This window comes from Scyliorhinus canicula, chromosome 2 (assembly GCF_902713615.1).
Source record: "Scyliorhinus canicula chromosome 2, sScyCan1.1, whole genome shotgun sequence".
Classification (NCBI taxonomy): Eukaryota; Metazoa; Chordata; class Chondrichthyes; order Carcharhiniformes; family Scyliorhinidae; genus Scyliorhinus; species Scyliorhinus canicula.
The window spans coordinates 168,921,469-168,941,132 of NC_052147.1; the positions used below are offsets into that span (position 1 = coordinate 168,921,469).

Here is a 19,664-nt window from a genome sequence, read left to right on the forward strand (position 1 = left end):
TCCAAGATTAAATAGTTTAGAGAGCAATCAGGAGATTGGCTAGTTTTTCCTTTCCGTACTCAGGGTTACTAAAGCGAATTTTAGAATCCTAACTACTGCCCAGCTGAAATCATCTAACTCAGCTGCAGGCCAGGGATTTAACACATTCTTGATCTGTGGTGCACTTACTCTTGAGCTACACAATATAAACCAAAATGTTGAGTCTTCTGAATGTGAACTTCCAGTCAGAAATGTTCTGATTTATCCTTTTTTAAAAATACATTTAGAGTACACAGTTACTTTTTATCCAATTAAGGGATAATTTAGCGTGGCAAATCCACCTCCCCTGCACATCTTTGGGTTGTGGGGGTGTGGTAGTATGACTAGGGATATTACGGTACCTCAGAAGTGAGCTGCTATTGGTGCAGAGGACTTGCTGTCCATTGGCCTGGGTAGGTCATGTGCCTCTCAGCCGATTGGCTCCGCCTACAAGGCGGGATATAAGAACCCGTGTTCCCCGGCAGTTGGCCATTCTTCTGAACATCTGCTGCCGGGCACACATCTTGTGCATTAAACCCTTTTGTTTGGATCACATCTTCGTCTCGTGTCCAATTGATGGTGCATCAGGGGGTGAAATCCACGCAGACACATGGTGAATATCCAAACTCCACACGGGCAGTGACCCAGGGTAGGGATCGAGCCAGACTCCTCAGCACCGTGAGGCAGCAGTGCTAACCACTGCGCCACTTTGCCGCCCTTAGATTTTCATTTCTAAAGCCTCTTTCATAACCTCAAATGCTTTACAGCCAATGAATTGCTTTTGAAGTGTCACCACTGCAGTGTAGGAAACACAGTGGCAAATATGCCAATCTGGGAAAGTATTTTTTAAAATTTAGAGTACTCAGTTATATTTTTCCAATTAAAAAGCAATTCAGTGTGCCCAACACACCTACCCTGCACATCATCGGGTTGTGGGGGTCAGACCCACGCAGACACAGGCAGAAAGTTCAAAGTCCACAAGGGCAGTGACCCGGGGCCGGATGGAACCCTGTGACTAGTAAATTCTGCGACCTTGCAGACAATTAGTGTCTTGCTGCAAAGCTCAACACACGCACACATGCACACAGGGAAAGCAGTCGCCACCTTTGGCTGACACATGAAATGTGCATGGAAAAGTAACAACTAATGTGGTCCCACTATTTAAGAAAGGTTGTAGAGATCAGTCCAGGAACTACAGACCAGTGAGTCTCAAGACAGTGGCAGGGAAACTATTCGAGAAAGTTCTGAAGGAAAGTATCTATCTCCACTTGATTTGATCAGGAATAGTCAGCATGACTTTGTCAGAGGGAGGTCATGCCGACCAAATTTGATTGAGCATGTGACCTGGGGCGGGATTCTCCCCTACCCGGCGGGGTGGGGGGGTCCCAGCGTAGCGGAGTGGCGCCAACCACTCCGTCGTCGGGCCACACCAAAGGTGCGGGATTCTACGCACCTTTAGGGGCCAAGCCCTCACATTGAGGGGCTAGGCCCGCGCCGGAGTGGTTGAAACCATGCCGACTGGCGCCAAAACCGGCCCCCAAGGCCTTTGATGCCCAGCGCCCGGCGCCGGGGCTGGCCGAAAATCCTTCGCCGGTTCGCGCATGCGCTGGTGCGTCTGCTGCCGCTGACGTCACCATCGGCGCATGCACGCTGGGGGATTCTCTTCCGCTTCCGCCATGGTGGAGGCTGTGGCGGTGGCGGAAGAAAAAGAGTGCCCCCACGGCACTGGCCCGCCCGCCGATCGGTGGGCCCCAATCGCGGGCCTGGCCACCGTGGGGGCACCCCCCCGGGGTCCAATCGCTCCCCCCAGGACCCCGGGGGCCCAGAGGGTGATGACAGAAGGCTGCTTTAGCGTCTGAAAGCCAGTGTCCAGCGGCATTCTGCAGGGATCTGTGCTAGTTCCCCTATTGTTTGTCATTTATATAAATGACATAGATGAGTATGTGGGGGGTAGGATCAGTAAGTTTGCGGATGACACAAAGATTGGCCGAAGGGTAGCAGTGAGGTTGAGTGCCTTGGGTTACAGGAAGATATAGTTGGGATTGTCAAATGGGCAAAAAAGTTGCAGATGGAATTTAACCCTGAAAAGTGAGGGGTATTACACTTTGAAAGGAGTAATGTGACAAGGAAGTATTCAATGAACGGCTTAACACTGGGAACTTCCGAGGAATAAAGGGACCTTGGTGTGTTTGTCTGTAGATCTGAAGGCAGAAGGGCAGGTTAATAAGGTAGTAAGAAAGGGCATATGGAACACTTGCCTTTATCAATCGAGGCATAGATTACAAAAGCAGGGAGGTCATGTTTGAGTTATATAGAATTTTGGTGAGGCCACAGCCAGAGTACTGTGTGCAATTCTGCACGCCATATTATGGGAAGGATGTGATTGCACTGGAGGGGGGCAGAGCCGATCCACCATGATGTTGCCTGGGATGGAACATTTAAATTATGAAGAGAGGTTGGGAAGGCTTGAGTTGTTTTCACTGGAGCAGAGAAGACTGAGGGGCGATCTGATTGAGGTGTACAAGATTATGAGGGGTATGGGCCGGGTAGATAGGGACCAGCTGTTCCCCTTAGTTGAAGGGTCAGTTATGAGGGGGACACAAGATCAAGGCCAGAGGCAGGAGGTTTGGGGGGGATTTGAGGAAAAGCTTTCTTATCCAGAGGATGGTGACGGTCTGGAATGCACTGTCTGGGGAGGTGGTAGAGGCGGGTTGCCTCACATCCTTTAAAAAGTACCTGGATGAGCACTTGGCACATCCTAACATTCAAGGCTATGGGCCAAGTGCTGGCAAAATCGGGATTAGGTAGGCATATTAGGTGTTTTTCATGTGTCTGTGCAGACTTGATGGGCCAAGGGCCTGTTCTTCACTAAATTATTGTTAATCTGTGACTCCTAGGACAAAGATGGTGGTTTGTGAGTCCTATGTTCTTAGCGCCTTGTTATATGACTGTGAAACATGGGTGACTTAAGCTTCCAAGAAAGGAAGCTCAACAAATTTCATCTTCATTGTTTGCAGTATAATTGGGCATCTCATGGAAGAGCAAAATTATGAATGCTGCAATCCTCACAAAAGCAAGGTTCCCACGTATGTTGGCTGTCACCATGCAGAAGCAACTTCACTGGTTCGAGCACGTTTGCAGGATGGAAGACAGTCGCATTGAGTGGTACGGTGGCATATTGATTAGCATTGCTGCCTCACAACGCCAGCGACCCAGGTTCAATTCTGGCCTTGGGTCACTGTCGGTGTGGAGTTGGAGTTTGTACGTTCTCCTTGTGCTTGCATGGGTTTCCTCTGGGTGCTCCAGTTTGCTCCCACAGTCCAAAGATATCCGGATTAGATGGATTGGCCATGATAAATTGCCCCTTAGTGTCCAAGGATGTGCAGATTAGGTTATAGGGTTAGGGTGGGATTATGGCGTGGGAGTGTGCATGGGTAGAGTGCTCCTTCTAAGGGTCGATGCTGACTCGATGGGCCAAATGGCCTCCGTCTGCAATGTAAATATTCTAAGTATTCATACATAAGGATTTTCTGTACAACAAGTTAGCCAGCACCAGATGACCAGTTGGATGTCAAAATCTCCACTTCCAGGATGTTTGCAAGCGTATCACGAAGGTCCTAACAGGATTATCATACCTGGCAGACACAAGCTAACAGCAGAGGAAAATGGCAACATCATCTGTGGGCAGCTAGCACCATCATGATGATCACCGGCTACAGCTAAAAGGCAATAGTTTCCAGCACCAGAAATAACAACACACAACAACACCTGATAACCAATTTACATGCAACACTTGTAGCAGAACCTGGTTCTCACAGATTGGTCTTTTCAGCCATCATAAGCACCATATGAAGCTATGCCAGTGGATCTGATATATGTCCATTAACTTATACAGATAGAAGGATGCTGACCATGACTGCCTGTGTGCTCAACGTTTTGTATCTCATTAATTCCCTTTTGTGCAAGCAAACAACGCATGTATAATACTCTACTGGCGGATGGATTCACTTTAGAGCCTCCATGATGCTGAGGAAGTCATGGATAGCACATTCAGTGAGTTGGTTATACCACAGCTAAAAATTACTGAGGGAGATAGGAAATGGGTGACCACCAGACAGAGGAAGAGTAGGAAGGCAATGCAGGGGTCCCCTGCGGTCATCTCCCTCCAAAACAGATATACCGTTTTAGATACTGTTGGGCGAGATGGCTCACCAGGGGAAGGTGGCACCAGCTCTGGTGGCAGGCTCTGCTGCGCAGGAGGGCAGGAAAAAGAGTGGGAGAGCTGTAGTGATAGGGAACTCAATGGTAAGGGGAATGGACAGATGTTTCTGCGGACGCAAATGAGCCTCCAGGATGGTATGTTGCCTTCCTGGTGCAAGGGTCAAGGATGTCTCAGAGCGGCTGCAGGACATTCTGGGGTGTGGGGGAGGGTGAACAGCCAGCTGTTGTGGTGCATATAGGCACCAAGGATATAGGTAAAAAAACATGATGAGGTCCTCCAAGCTGAATTTAGGGAGTTCAGCGTTAAACTAAAAAGTAGGACCTCAAAGGTAGTAATCTCAGGATTGCTACCAGTGCCACATGCTAGTCAGAGTAGGAATGTCAGATTGGATGAGATGAATATGTGGCTTGAGAGATGGTGCAAGAGGGAGGGATTCAAATTCCTGGGACATTGGAACCGGTTCTGGGAGAGGTGGGACCAGTACAAACTAGACGGTCTGCACCTGGGCAGGACTGGATCCAATGTCCTAGGGCGAGTGTTTGCTAGTGCTGTTGGGGAAGGTTTAAATTAATGTGGCAGGTGAATGGGAACTGATACGGGAAGTCGGATGGAAGCAAAGTGGGGACAGAAACAAATGGCAGTAAGGAGAAAAGTGAAAGGCAGATAAACCAAAGTCAAAAACAAAAAGGGCCACAGTACAGAGACTATGGAGAACTCAGTGAATGGGTCCAGTAAGGCTAAGAGAAATAAAACACAGGGAGAGTGTACAAAACATGACCAGACAGATGGTCTGAGAAAGCAGGGCAGAGAGCAAGGGAAGTTTAGATTAAACTGCATTTATTTCAATTCAAGAGGTCTGACGGGCAAGGCAGATGAACTCAGGGCATTGATTGGGACATGGGACTGGAATATTATGGCTAATACTGAAACATGGCCCAGGGAGGGGCAGGACTAGTAGCTCAATGTTCCAGGGTACAGATGCTATATGAAAGATAGAACAGGAAGTAAGAGAGGTGGGGGAGTTGAGTTTTTGATTTGGGAGAATATCACAGCAGTACTGAGAGGGGATATATCCGAGGGTTTACCCACTGAGTCTATATTGGTAGAACTGAAAGATAAGAAGGGAGAGATCACTTTGATACGATTGTACTACAGGCCCCAAATAGTCAGCAGGAAATTGAATAACAAATGCGTAAGGAGATTACAGATAGCTGCAGGAAAAATAGGGTGGTAATAGTTGGGGAATTTAACTTTCCCAACATTAACTGGGACAACCATAGCATTTGGGCTTGGATAGAGAGACATTTGTCGAGTGTATTCAGGAAGAATTTCTTATTCAGTATGTGGATGGCCCGACTAGAGAGGAGTCAAAACTTGACCTCCTCTTGGGGAATATGGAAGGGCAGGTTACAGAAGTGTTAGTGAGGGATCACTTTGGGAGCAGTGACCATAATTCCATTAGTTTTAAGATAGGTATGGAGAATGATAGGTCTGGCCCAAAAGTTAAAATTCTAAATTGGGGCAAGGCCAATTTTGATGGTTTTAGACAGGAACTTTCAACGGTTGATAGGGGGAGTCTGTTGGCAGACAAAGGGACAGCTGGTAAGTGGGAGGCTTCAAAAGTGTGTTAACCAGGGTTCAGGGTAACACATTCCTTTTAGAGTCAAGGGCAAGTCTGGTAGAAGTAGGGAACCCTGGATGACTCGGGATATTGAGGCCCTGGTCAAAATTAAGAAGCAGGCATATGACACGTATAGGGAACTAGGATCAAGTGGATCCCTTAAAGAGTATAGAGGTTGTCAGAGTAGAGTTAAAAGAGAAATCAGGAGGGCAGAAAGGGGACATGAAATTGCTTTGCCAGATAAAGCAAAGGAGAATCCAAAAATCTTCAACAAATACATAAAGGACAAAAGAGTAATGAGGGAGAGGGTAGGGCCTCTTGAGGATCCACAAGGGCATCTATGTGCGGATTCACAAGAGATGGGTGAGATCCTAAATTAATATTTCTCATCAGTATTTACTGTTGAGAAATGTATGAATGTTAGGGAACTCGGGGAAATAAATAGTGATGTCTTGAGGAGTGTACATATTACAAAAACAGGTGCTGGACGTCTCAAAGTGCATCAAGGTAGATAAATCCCCGGGACCTGATAAAATGTATCCCAGGAAATTGCGGAAGGCTAGGGAGGAAGTTGCAGATCACCTAGCAAAGATGTTTGAATCGTTGACCGCCACAGGTGATATGCCAAAAGATTGAAGGGTAGTAAATGTTGTGCCTTTGTTTGAGAATGCCTGCAAGGGAAAAGCATGGGAACTACAGACCAGGTGAGCCTAATGATTGTGGTAGGTGAGTTGTTGGCAGGTATTCTGAGACACAGGATCTACAGGCATTTAGTGAGGCAAGGACTGATTGGGGACAGTCAGCGTGGCTTTGTGAATAGAAAATCATGCCTCATGAATTTGATTAAGTTTTTTGAAGGGGTAACCAAGAAGGTAGATGAGGGAAGTTCAGTTGAGGTTGTCTATATGGACTTTAGCAAGGTCTTTGACAAGGTACCGCATGGGAGGTTGTTGCATGAGGTTAAATCTCATGGGATCCAGGGTGAGGTAGCCAATTGGATGCAAAATTGGCTTGACGACAGAAGGCAAAGGGTGGTTGTGGAGGGTTGCTTTTCAAACTGGAGGCCTGTGACCAGCGGTGTGCCTCAGGAATCAGTGTTGGGTCTATTATTATTTATTATTTATATTAATGATTTGGATGAGAGTTTAGGAGGTATGGTTAGTAAATTTAGAGGTGACACCAAGATTAGTGGCAGAGTGGACAGTGAAGACAGTTATCTAGGATTGCAACAGGATCTTGATCAATTGGGCCAGTGGGCCAATGAATGGCAGATGGAGTTTAATTTAGATAAATGTGAGGTGATGCATTTTGCAGATCGAATCAGGGCAAGGCCTACTCAGTTAATGGTAGGGTGTTGGAGACAGTTATGGAACAAAGAGACCGAGGAGTACAGGTTCATAGCTCCTTGAAAGTGGAATCACAGGTGGACAGGATGGTGAAGAAGGCATTCGGCATGCTTGGTTTCATTGGGCAGAACATTGAATACAGGAGTTGGGACGTCTTGCTGACATTAGAATACTGTGTACAGTTCCGGTCACTCTATCATAGAAAGAATATTATTAAACTAGAAAGAGTGCAGAAGGGGCAGGATGTGGTGCAGTGGTTAGCACTGCTGCCTCACGGCGCCAAAGTCCCCGGTTCAATCCCGATCTGGGTCACTGTCCGTGTGGAGTTTGCACATTCTCCCCGTGTTTGCGTGGGTGTCGCCCCCACAACCCAAAGATGTGCAGGGTAGGTGGATTGGCCACACTAAATTGCCCCTCACTTGGAAAAAACTAATTGGGTACTCTAAATTTATTTTTTTGAAAAGAAACAGTGCAGAAAATATTTACGAGGATGCTACCGGGACTTGATGGTTTGAGTTATAAGGAGAGCCTGGATAGACTAGGATTTTTTCCCCTGGAGCGTAGGACTACGGGGTGATCTTATAGAGGTCTACGAAATAATGAGGGGCATAGATGTGGTAGACAGACAACGTTCCTTCCAAAGGTAGGGGAGCCTAAAACAAGAGAACATAGGTTTAAGGTGAAAGGGGAGAAATACAAAAGGGTCCAGAGGGGAAGTTTTTTCACACAGCGGGTGGTGAGTGTCTGGAATGAGCTACCAGAGACAGTAGTAGAGGCGGATACAATTTTGTCTTTTAAAAAGCATTTAGACAGTTATACGGGAATGCTGGGTATAGGGAGATATGGGCCAAATGCGGGCAATTGGGACTAGCTTAGTGGTAAAAACTGGGTGGCATGGACAGTTGGGCCGAAGGGCCTGTTTTCATGCTGTAAACCTCTCAGACTCTATGACTCTTCTTTAAAAAATAAATTTAGAATACTGAATTAATTTTTTCCAATTAAGGGGCAATTTACCGTGGCCAATCCACCTACCTGCACGTCTTTGGGTTGTGGGGGCTAAACCCACGCAAACACGAGGAGAATGTGCAAACTCGACGTGGACAGTGACCCAGGGACGGGATCGAACCTGGGGCCTCGGTGTCATGAGGCAGCAGTGCTAGCCACTGCGCCACTGTGCAGCCCAGACTCTATGCTCTAAGTGTGCATTCTCTCTGATACATTTGGAATTATTTAAGCAGAGCTTAGATTATTCATTGCCCTTAGAAACAACTTCATAATCTGTTCAAATGCCAACTCCACTTGCTCCTCCTTCCTTCTGAGACTCACCTAATGCTCCTTGTTGAAACTCACTAAACATACCCTCTGGACCATGGAACTACCAGATTGTCATAAAAATCCATCTGACTTACTAATACCTTTTAGGGAAGGAAATCTGCCATCTTTATCCAGTCTATCCTACATGTCACTCCCACAGCAATGTGTTGACTCTTAATTGCTCTCTGAAATGGCCTAGCAAGCCAATCAGTTGAACCAAATCATTGATAGAAAGGTTGAAGCATAAAGCTGGTCCAGCTTCAACCAAGGTACCGGAAATGACAAATACACCCTGCCTCAATATTGACTCCAAACTCCATCAAATGGGCAAAGATACCTGCCACTGATTATCACCTACTGTCTTCACTCAGCTGATGAGTTTGCACTTGCCCATGATGAACACTGCTTAGAAGAAGATTTGAGGGTAGCAATAGCACAGGATGTGGGTGACTTCAAAGCTCATGAATGGCTCAGTGGCAACACTACAGACTGAGATAGCTGAGTCCTGAAGCACCCATCTGCCAGACAAGGCCTGCAACAGGTCATGAGAGAACTAACAAGGAGGAAAACCTGAATAAACCTCACCCTCTCCAATGATGACCTGTCACAGATGGAACTATCATTGACAATATTGGTCAGAGTGACCACCACACAGTCCTTGTGGAGTCAAAGTCCCACCTTACACTGAGGGCACCCTATAATGTGTTGTGCGGCACTACTGCCGTGCTAAATAAGATAGATTGGTAACAGATTGAACAGCTAAAAACTGGTGCCGCTTAGGCCATCAGCAGAATTGTATTCAACCACAATCTGTAACCCCATGGTCAGGCATATCCCCCCCTATCATTACCACCAAGCCGGTCAACCCTGGTTCAATGAAAAGTGAAGGAGAGCACCAAGCAAAACTAAAACTGGGGAGCCAACCTGGTGAAGCTATAACACAGGGTGGCACGGTGGCACAATGGTTACCATTGCTGCCTCACAGCTCCAGGGACCCGGGTTCAATTCCGGCCTCAGATGACTGTCTGTGTGGAGTTTGCACATTCTCCCCGTGTGTGCGTGGGCTTCCTCCGGGTGCTCCGGTTTCCTCCCACAGTCCAACGATGTGGAGGTTAGGTGGATTGGCCATGCTAAATTGCCCCTTACAGCCCAAATGGGGCTGGTTTAGCACACTGGGCTAAATGGCTGGCTTGTAATGCAGAACAAGGCCAGAAGCGCGGGTTAGTTCCCGTACTGGCCTCCCCGAACAGGCGCCGGAATGTGGCGACTAGGGGCTTTTCACAGTAACTTCATTGAAGCCTACTTGTGACAATAAGCGATGATGATGATTATTATTATTATTATTAAATGTTAGGTGGGTTACTGGGTTACAAGGATAGGGTGGTGGTGTGGGCTGAAGTAGGCTGCTCTTTCCAAGGGCCAGTGCAGACTCGGTGGACTGAATGGCCTCCTTCTGCACTGTAGGGATTCTGCTACATCCTTACTAAACAGCAGAAGCAGCATGCAATATTCAGAGCAAAGCCAACAGATCAGATTGAAGTTCTGCCAACCATCTATGCCTAGTAATGAAAGGTGGCCGACAATCAAACAACTAACCACAGGAGCAGCCTTCACAAATATCCCCATCCTCAATAGTGGAGCAGCCTGGTATGTTGGACAAAACTGAACATTTGCAACCATTTTCAGCCAGAAGTGCCAAATTGATAATCCATCTTGCCCTCCAACTGTGATCCCAGCATCACAGATGTCAGTGTCAGACTTCCACCACAAAAACGTAAAGGAATCCTAAAGGGGAATGGGGATAGAGGCGAGGTTATCTGGGCACCTTGCATGTAACGCCTCCCTCTCCCATTTTCTGATGGTGCTGTCACATGTAAATAACAAAAGCCCAAAAAATATATGTCATATAAAATGCGAGACCAATGAAATGATAAAACAGTCGGGGGGGGGGGGGGGGGGGGGGGGGTTAACTTATATAGGTGGAGGGGGTTATTCCTGTTACTACATGTTTTTTTGTAAATTTGTAAAAAATATCATTAAGATCTCAATAAAAATAGTAATTTTTAAAGAGTAACGTAAGGGGGAGGAAGAGGAACGGAGGTGGGGCAAAACACCTGCGGGGCAGTCTACAGAACGCAGGCGGCAGTGCTGCTTTCCAGAGCGGAGTTCCTTTTAAATTTATTTTGAGTATGACAAGAACAACTAAAATAAATTAACTGAGGGACAAATTAACAAGTTAAAGGGGCCACCCTTCAAGGGGTCCCTTTTTATAGGAGCACAAGTGAATCCCCAGTCAATATCCAGTACATGCATACAATTGAGTACAAATACAACTAACTGATAGTAGTTCCCAGACTACACCAGGTACAACAGGATGCTGAACATCCACCTGCATGAATGAACCATCTTTAAGTCATGTTCTCACCCCCACAACCCAAAGATGTGCAGGGTAGATGAAGTGGCCACACAAAATTGCCCCTTAATTGGAATAAAAAAAGAATTGGATACTTGAATTTTTTTTTAGATCTTTGAATCATGGTGTTCTTTTGTCGTTGCTACTCCTGCTCCAAAATATATTGGGTGAATGCCACACTCACTCATGCTATAGGGTTCACTAAAAGACTCCTCCTTTGATGAACGTCTCATAGTCTGCTCACCATTGAAACTCTGCAAGATTCCGCAAATAATTTAATACTGGCTCTAAATTGGATAAATTACCACAATATTGGTAATCGGATCATCCTAAATAAATGTACGTGCTCTGTGTTAATTGCTACTTAATTAGATAATAAGCAAAATGCATTAACACCAGTTTTATCGTTTAAAAAACACAGTTCCATACTTAACATGCATTAGAAATATTTACTCCTGGGAACTGATTTAACAGCAGAGATGAAAGTTAATGCCAGATCCGTTGAGAGTAAATTAGGAAATTATGACACTTAGTCCCCACTTAATGTTGCCCAGGGTAACATTGTTTTACTTTAACATTGTTAAGTTAATGGAGGGTGCAAACCCATTTAGCATTGCATTCCTTGTTTAAAGTACCTTCCCGCCAATCTGAAATAGGGTCATATGATCAATCGGCACCATTTTGAAGAGGGCTCTCCCATTCCCCGATCCTGTCTTTGCTGCCGACCCTCCAACTTGCAGCCTCATCCACTCCGACTCATCCTCTCACCGAAACTTTTGCTCTCCAATTCCCCTGCTTTCTCTCCTGAACTATTTAAGGAAGGTCGCAAATCTAGATCAGAAGCTGGAACTCCGAGGCTGTGAAAGTGCAGGTTCAGCTGCAGAAGTGTTTTTTAAATGCAGACAATAGCATGTGAAACCAGAAATGAGTTTACTTTCATTTCATATCCTGTCTGACGTGTACATTTCCACCACTCCTCACTGCAGCCGCATCCCAAGGGTCCTAAAACTGCCACAACTACTTATTTGGAGGGTCACATCGCGAAAACCCACTAGTCCTGTGCAAACCATCTTCTTCCTTTCGTTATTCAAGTTTAAGTTCCTTTTTTAAGTGATCTGAGTCAAAGATCACTTTGGAGTTGAACCTGCTCCTCCTGTCGCTTATCACTCACCTCCAAGCCGTCAATCACAGCGATGGTTCAGGAGAGGGAAGCACGGAGGAGCAATTTTAAAATGCATTATTTATAACCAACCTTAGCTCAGCACCATCAAGTACTGTACTTTCACAACACCAGAGCACTGGCTTCAGATTGGATCTGGAACTGGACCGAGGACCTTCCTGGAACGGGAAGCGGTGTTCGGGAGAACTGGGGAGTGGGAGATTCAATGAGGAAGTGAGTTAGAAAGTGATGGAGACCGCAAGACAGTGGGACGACAGCAAGAGGGTGGGTTAGGGTGCAGGAGAGGATGCAAGTTGGAGGGTCAACGAGAGGAAGGGCCCACAGCAACCAGGAGCGTCAAGCAGGATATATTGCAAATGGGAGGCTTGGGAAACAGGGTTAGTATCAAATAGGATGCAAATAGAAAGCTACCATATTTTACACTTTTAATTTATTTTATTTTAAAAGTCATTTCATTCACCAACTGAAGTTGCCACCGTCTCAGAGGACCATCGGCAGGGTCTCCCCTTTTCGAACTGACTGGTGATGATTGAACCTGAAGGGCACCATACCTCAGGCGTGGGGAAAGGTTGAGTGGCCTTAATGAATAACCTCAGTCGGTATGGGAATTGAACCTGTGCTGTTGGCGTCGCTCCGCATCACGAACCAGCTATCCAGCCCAACTGAGCTCACTGACTCCCATAATTTCACATCTAATCCACTAACCCCACCTTCAGACGTCTAAGGCGAGGGTTTTTGACGACCGCAACATCTGTGCTGACACCAAGAGCCTCATGTACAAGGCAGTAGTCCTCCCAATTCTCTGATAAGGCTCAGAAACTTGGACTACCTACAGATGCCACCTCAAGGCCCCATTTATCGGGCAGCACGGTAGCATAGTGATTAGCACAGTTGCTTCACAGCTCCCAGGTCCCAGGTTCGATTCCCGGCTCTGTGTTTTCACTCTTGCACATTCCTCCCGTGTCTGCGTGGGTTTCCTCCGGGTGCTCCGGTTTCCTCCTACAGTCCAAACATGTGCAGGTTAGGTGGATTGGCCATGCTAAATTGCCCTTCGTGTCCAAAAAAAACAAGGTTAAGTGGGGGTTACAGGGATAGGGTAGGTACGTGGGCTTGAATGGGGTGCTCTTTGTAAGGGCCGTTGCAGACTCGATGGGCCAAATGGCCTCCTTTGGTGGGCAGCACGGTAGCACAAGTGGCTAGCGAGTGCCAGGGTCCCAGGTTCGATTCCTTGCTGGGTCACTGTCAGTGTGGAGTCTGCACGTTCTCCCCATGTCTGCGTAGGTTTCCTCGCACAGTCCAAAGATGTGCAGGTTAGGTGGATTGGCCATGCCAAATTGCCCTTAGCGTCCAAAAAGGTTAGGAGGGGTTATTGGGTTACGGGGATCGGATGGAAGTGAGGGCTTAAGTGGGTCGGTGCAGACTTGATGGGTCGAATGGCCTCCTTCTGCACTGTATGTTACATGTTCAATGCTGTCTGAAATGGATTCTCCACATCAGCTGGGAGGACAGGTATATTATCATTAGTGTCCTTGAAGGAGCCAAGAGCACTAGCATCGAGGCATGATCATCCAAACCAACTCCATTGGGTCGGCTATTTGCTTCGGATGTCAAGTGTCCTGACTGCCAAAGCAAATCTTTTTCGCCCAGCTCAAGGCTCCTGAACAAGAGGAGGACAAAGGAAGCATTTCAGGGACACCCTGAAGGCTTACCTCAAGAAATGAATCATTGACATCAATGTCTGGGAGACCTTTGCTCAGAAGAGACCTACTTGGAGGAGCCTCTTGATTGAAGAGGCATAATTTTTTGAGGACACACGATGGCGAGCAGGCCGAAAAAGGAGCCTGAGAAAGCATTTACCAGTGATCTAATGTCCAAGGACCAATCCCACCTCCCATAAATACGTGCCAAGTATACAGTCGAATATGCGGCTCTAGGATTGGGCTCATCAGCCATGCGAGAACCCACAGACCCATGACCAGTGACAGGGAGTTTCTTGGGTGGACTATCATACTCTTTAGCGAGTGATCGCCGAAGAGGATGATTACCAATTCATCAATATAGAAATTTGGTAAAGTATTTCAACTTAAAGCATATAATGTCAATCATAACAAGAGTGTTTATAAACATTGCGGTTAGGATTAATAGCGGGTACTTGAGAGGCATTCAAGCCTGAAAGGAAAGATAGTTAGGACAGAGATGAGGAGAAATTTCTTCACGCAGAGAGTGGTCGGCCTGTGGGACTCATTACTACAGGAAGTGGTTGAGGCCAAAACATTGCATGCTTTCACTTGGGGTGAAGGGGATCAAAGGATATGGGGGGAAAGCAGGATTAGGCTATTGAGTTGGATGATCAGCCATGGTCATAATGAATGGTGGAGCAGGCTCGAAGGGTCAAATGGCCTCCTCCTGCTCCTATTTTCTACATTTATATAAATAAATACAATGTCTAGCAGCTGTGTCTGAACCATGAAACTGTCAATCACAGGCTAGTGAAAGGAGCTGTTCTGTGAAATTGAATGGATGTGCAGCATTTCAAAGAATCCCCGGGGATTTGAAGCCCTTTTGAGGGCTTTCTGGAAGGCTCTGATACTTCAAAACGCTGTAGTTTCAAAGGAGCAGATGTTAGGAAAGTGAAAGTGTTCCTGCATTGATTCTTCACTGAACTCCCTGGACTGCTCATCAGCTGCCAGGCAGAGCAGTTCAGGGTGAGGAGGCCACTTCAGAGTTTCAAAAGTCTGACCAGGATGATGCTGTGGAACATGCCAAGGGTTATCTTCAGGTTGCCCAGGACTGGAAGGGGTAGTCCAGACACAGGACACTCAACTCAGGGGAGGGCCCCAGGGTCATGCCTTTATCGACAGCCCGGGCCCACCCAACCCCCAGGACTTGAGGAACCTCCCCGCCCCTCTTCAGCCTGGATGTCTGACCTAGCAACATTCCTCAAATTAGAAAAAATTTAATTCTCAATACCGGGATCGGAGGAAAGCTTCCACAACATGTGGAGGCAATTCACCAGACCTGTTCCAAGACCTGTTTGTAACCAACAACCAATAAGCGGGGTGGTAGGTGGGGAGGGGTGGGGAGGGGGGGGGGGGGGGGGGGAGAACAGAACGGGACGCATAAACAGAACAAATGAAAAGGGGGGGTGGGCAGGATGGTAGTGTGAGGGTAGAGGGGTCAAGGCAGGAAATGGGGTGGGGATGGAGGCACCAACCAGGATGTAGGGCGAGCAAGGCAGAGGAGCCAGAGGGACCAAGGGCGAGGAGATACATGGATGCGACCACACCAAAGTACGCCTCAGTGGCACCAAACACATCCCTGGTATGTTTTAATACCTGGAGGTGACACATACAAAGTAAGTCTGACACGGAGTGGGTAGCCGATGACGGGAGACCCGAAACCAGCGCTCCTATATCTGTATCTATACACAGGCTACCCTTGTATACATACCTACATAGAACATAGAACAGTACAGCACAGAACAGAACAGGCCCTTCGGCCCTCGATGTTGTGCCGAACAATGATCACCCTACTTTAAACCCACGTAACCCGTATACCCGTAACCCAACAATCCCCCCATTAACCTTACACTACGGGCAATTTATCATGGCCAATCCACCTAACCCGCACATCTTTGGACTGTGGGAGGAAACCGGAGCACCCGGAGGAAACCCACGCACACACGGGGAGGACGTGCAGACTCCACACAGACAGTGACCCAGCCGGGAATCGAACCTGGGACCCTGGAGCTGTGAAGCATTGATGCTAACCACCATGCTACCGTGAGGCCCACATACCTGTGTATGTCCCTATAGTTGTGTCTTCTTGTTTTTACATTCTTTGCTATTGTGTGTGTATATATGTAGATATCTCTATATTACTGCACAATGTTCCTTACAATATTACTATAAATGCAAACCAATAAAAAAATTTAAATTCATTTAAATAATTTTATTAAGTTACTAATCAAACAAAACTTGTCTAGATCGTGCCTATAAAGTTACCTTTCTTAATGGGAGGTAAGTCTTTGCTTCCACATTAATAATGGATATTATGGTGATTGTGGAGCACCTTCACCAGGAGATTGGTAATGGCTCACCACCACTGAGCAACTAGGCACAACAATTAATTTAGCCTTGCCCGGGTCACCTACATCTTAAGAACAAAAAAAGACAAAAGATACCAAAGCAAGGAGAGAAAGGAGGAAACTGGTAAGGGGAAAATAATAAAAATATGTATACAGCATATACATAGAGATTATGAGCAGTATGCAGTATCTGGGTTTTTATTGAGTCTCATTGGAGCCATAAATGGCCTATGACATTAGCAATTTCTCCTCTCTTCTAATGGTCTCATCAGGTTTCCTTTTATGCATCAAAAATCTTCATTAATGATTGACTTTTGGCAGCGAGCTATTACAAGCACACACTGTATCCATGATGCATGTAATTTGAACCATTACATTCTTTCCTAAGTGGCCCAGATGGATGTGGCTTTTTAAAACTAAATTAGTATTGATTACTTCACAATTAAAGTCTATCACAACAATCCACAGCTGCAATCAATAACGAATCTACTCAGCAGATCACAAACCAGCTTTTTTTATTATTAGATTGCATCCTAAAATTCATCTGGAGACATACAGGCTTAACACATACATGAATTATTCCATCCATTTTAACATTACTGATCACCCACCACTGTCAATAGAATGGTTATTTTGATGTTCATCATGTCTTTGTCAATTATGCTATTGTCATTATGCTTCAGAAACTTGAATTCCACCCCTCCTCCCAAGATGAATTAAATAATATGCTAATAAATTAACGTACGCAGCAGGCCAAAATGGACATAATGTAATGGTTTTCATTAGTCCATGGGCTTATGGGATCCCAAACCCATTTACCTAATCAGCTAGTATACACAGTTGGAGAAAATACCAATAGACATCAATCTGGGTGGATTACCATGCATGTATGAGCCATGGATATGATGAACGATTCAGGAGTTGGATAGATCGCCATGTCAGAAAATGCTCTGCCATACAAGGTGAGTTATACTGCTATTGTGACAACTGGCATTATCCTAAAGCACAAGCCTTTCTGAGGTCAAGTAGACTGGGAACAGTTCGACTGATGTGGCAGAGCTTTACTGATGTGGGTGGATATATATATGCTTACTCAGACAGGCAAATTGGATTAAGTGCATCCATTACAAATCAACCCAGGCCCAATATTTCTTCTGGCTTCCTTGTTCCGGTATCTGTACTGCTTGTAGTTGCAACATCTGAAGACATAGCTTCAACTAGTGACAGGGAATCAGATATTCCTTCAAGCATAAATGGCTTGGTTTCTGAAGCACATCCTGTAAATGAACCTACGCAAGAAAATGAAAGATCAATTACTGGAATCTTCCAATATCCATCACGAGCAAAGCTAAAACAGTTTTTTGCTGAACATCCACTTCAGCCACTTGATGATCTGCCATTTGATGCTCGTTTGTATGAGAGGAAAATTATGAATGACTCAGTCCCAAGAAAATGGCTAACATATAACAAAGAAAATAGATGCTTATATTGTTCATACTGCTTAGCCTTTGAGTTTCCCAACACTTGTAATCCATCACCCTTTGTACGTGGCTTTAGTGACTACAGGCGTATTAGCCAGAGCTTGACTTTACATGAATCGACAACAACACATGTCAGAAATGTTCAGCAATATGTCAGTGTGGTTAATGATGGCACCTTAGATAAATTTTTTGCAGCATCACTAATTAAAAGGAAAGAAGAAGTATTGAAGCAGAGAAGTATTGTCATGAGGATTATAGACATCATAAAGATGTTAGGCAAGCAAGCACTTTCTTTTCGAGGTTACAGAAATGAATCGGCCTACACTCTAGATAATGAGGTTCTGAATCATGGCAATTTGTTAGCTACAGTGCAGTTGATGGCAAAATATGACCCCCATTATGGCAGCTCACGTTTCTGCAGTGCAAAACAAGAATCAAACGATTAAAGCAACAAGGAAAGACTCAAAGTAAAGGCCGTGGTGGACTTGTTACATACCTGAGTAAAACAACTATAAACATGTTAATCAAAATTATGATACAAGAAAGAATTAGTCATGAAGTTTCTCAAGCAAAATATTATTCTATTCAGGTTGATTCAACACAAGATAATTCATCCATCGATCAGTTAAGCATTATTATTCGGTATGTGCTTAAAGGTATTATCTGTGAGCGACTACTTTCCATTGTGCCAAGTAATGATGGTACAGGACAGGGACTTTTTGATCTATTGATTGAAACATTACAGCATCTTAAAATTGACCCCCAAAAATGTTTATCTGATAGCACAGATGGCGCTGCAAGCTACCATGGCCAGTATAATGGTTTACAAAGTAAAATTGCTGATGTGGCTGATCAACATGTTCATATATGGTGCTATGCCCATGTCTTGAATTTGGTGATAACTGAAACAACAAAATGTTGTGTGCCTGCAGTTTCTTTTTTCAATTTGCTCCAGAATATAGCAACTTTTATGAAAGCATCATACAAGATAATGGCTGTATGGATATAAGTTGTTGGAAAACATCTAGGATAAGAAAAAATGAAACGATTAAAGCTAATTGGTGAGACAAGATGGTCAGGAAAATCCAATGCAGCAACAACTATATTTGGACGTTTTGATGATGCCGCTGCCAGTACTTTCGTAAATCTATTGACATGCTTATCAATGATACAATATTCAGAAAAGCTTGATGCAAAAACAAAACATGAAGCAAATGTTTTACTTCAAAGTCTTCTAAAGTTTGAAACCATATTGACAGCATTTACTTACTTGTATATATTTGAAACTACAACCCCGTTATCAAGTTATCTACAGACAAGTGGTTTAGATATGTTTACTGCATGGAGTTTGGTAGATTCAGCTACAACAAGTTGAAGGAACAGACAAGAACATTTGATAACGTTCACAGCAAGGCTTTAGAATTTGTAAATAAATGTAATGACAAGATTTCACAGATGAATATGGATGAAAATCAAACATTGGAAATTGATGCATTGGAAACAGCATTGCCAGTTAAGAGGCAGAGGAAGAAGAAACGAATGGCAGATGAGCTTATTGATGATGAAAGAAATTCCTCAGATTCTCTAGCTGATTTTCGAGTAAATGTGTTTAATCTAATAATGGGTCACATTGTCCAGTCACTAGAATCACGCTTTGTACAACACAAACAGTTGTATAAAGATTTGTCCTGCTTGGACCCAGCAAAGTTTAAAGCTATTGCAGAGAAAGGCCTTGAAGATGAAGCATTGGAAGGTATTATCAAGCTGTTTCCACAAATCAGCAAAGATCAAGTAATATTGGAATTGTTTTCTTTTGCTTCAAACTTTGATGTATTAAAGCTATTGCTTAATGATGGTGAGAATGTGGATTCCAGTTGCAACAATTGTAAAATTTGCAGCACTTGCCCATCGTGTGTACTAAAAATTCTGGCATCAAACAGACTTCATGACAAGGCATATGATAACCTTTATGAACTTATGAA

The 19,664-nt window shown here is 45.0% G+C and overlaps 1 protein-coding gene across 1 annotated transcript in view; it reads right to left on the reverse strand.

Annotated features, from left to right (window-relative positions):
• Positions 1-17,138, reverse strand: part of LOC119962294 (nmrA-like family domain-containing protein 1) — an 84,752-nt gene extending 67,614 nt beyond the window's left edge. The window contains 2 exon segments of the mRNA XM_038790283.1: positions 11,703-11,811; positions 17,082-17,138. Coding sequence (XP_038646211.1) covers positions 11,703-11,811; positions 17,082-17,138 — 166 coding nt within the window.
• Between the last annotated feature and the right edge of the window lie 2,526 nt (positions 17,139-19,664).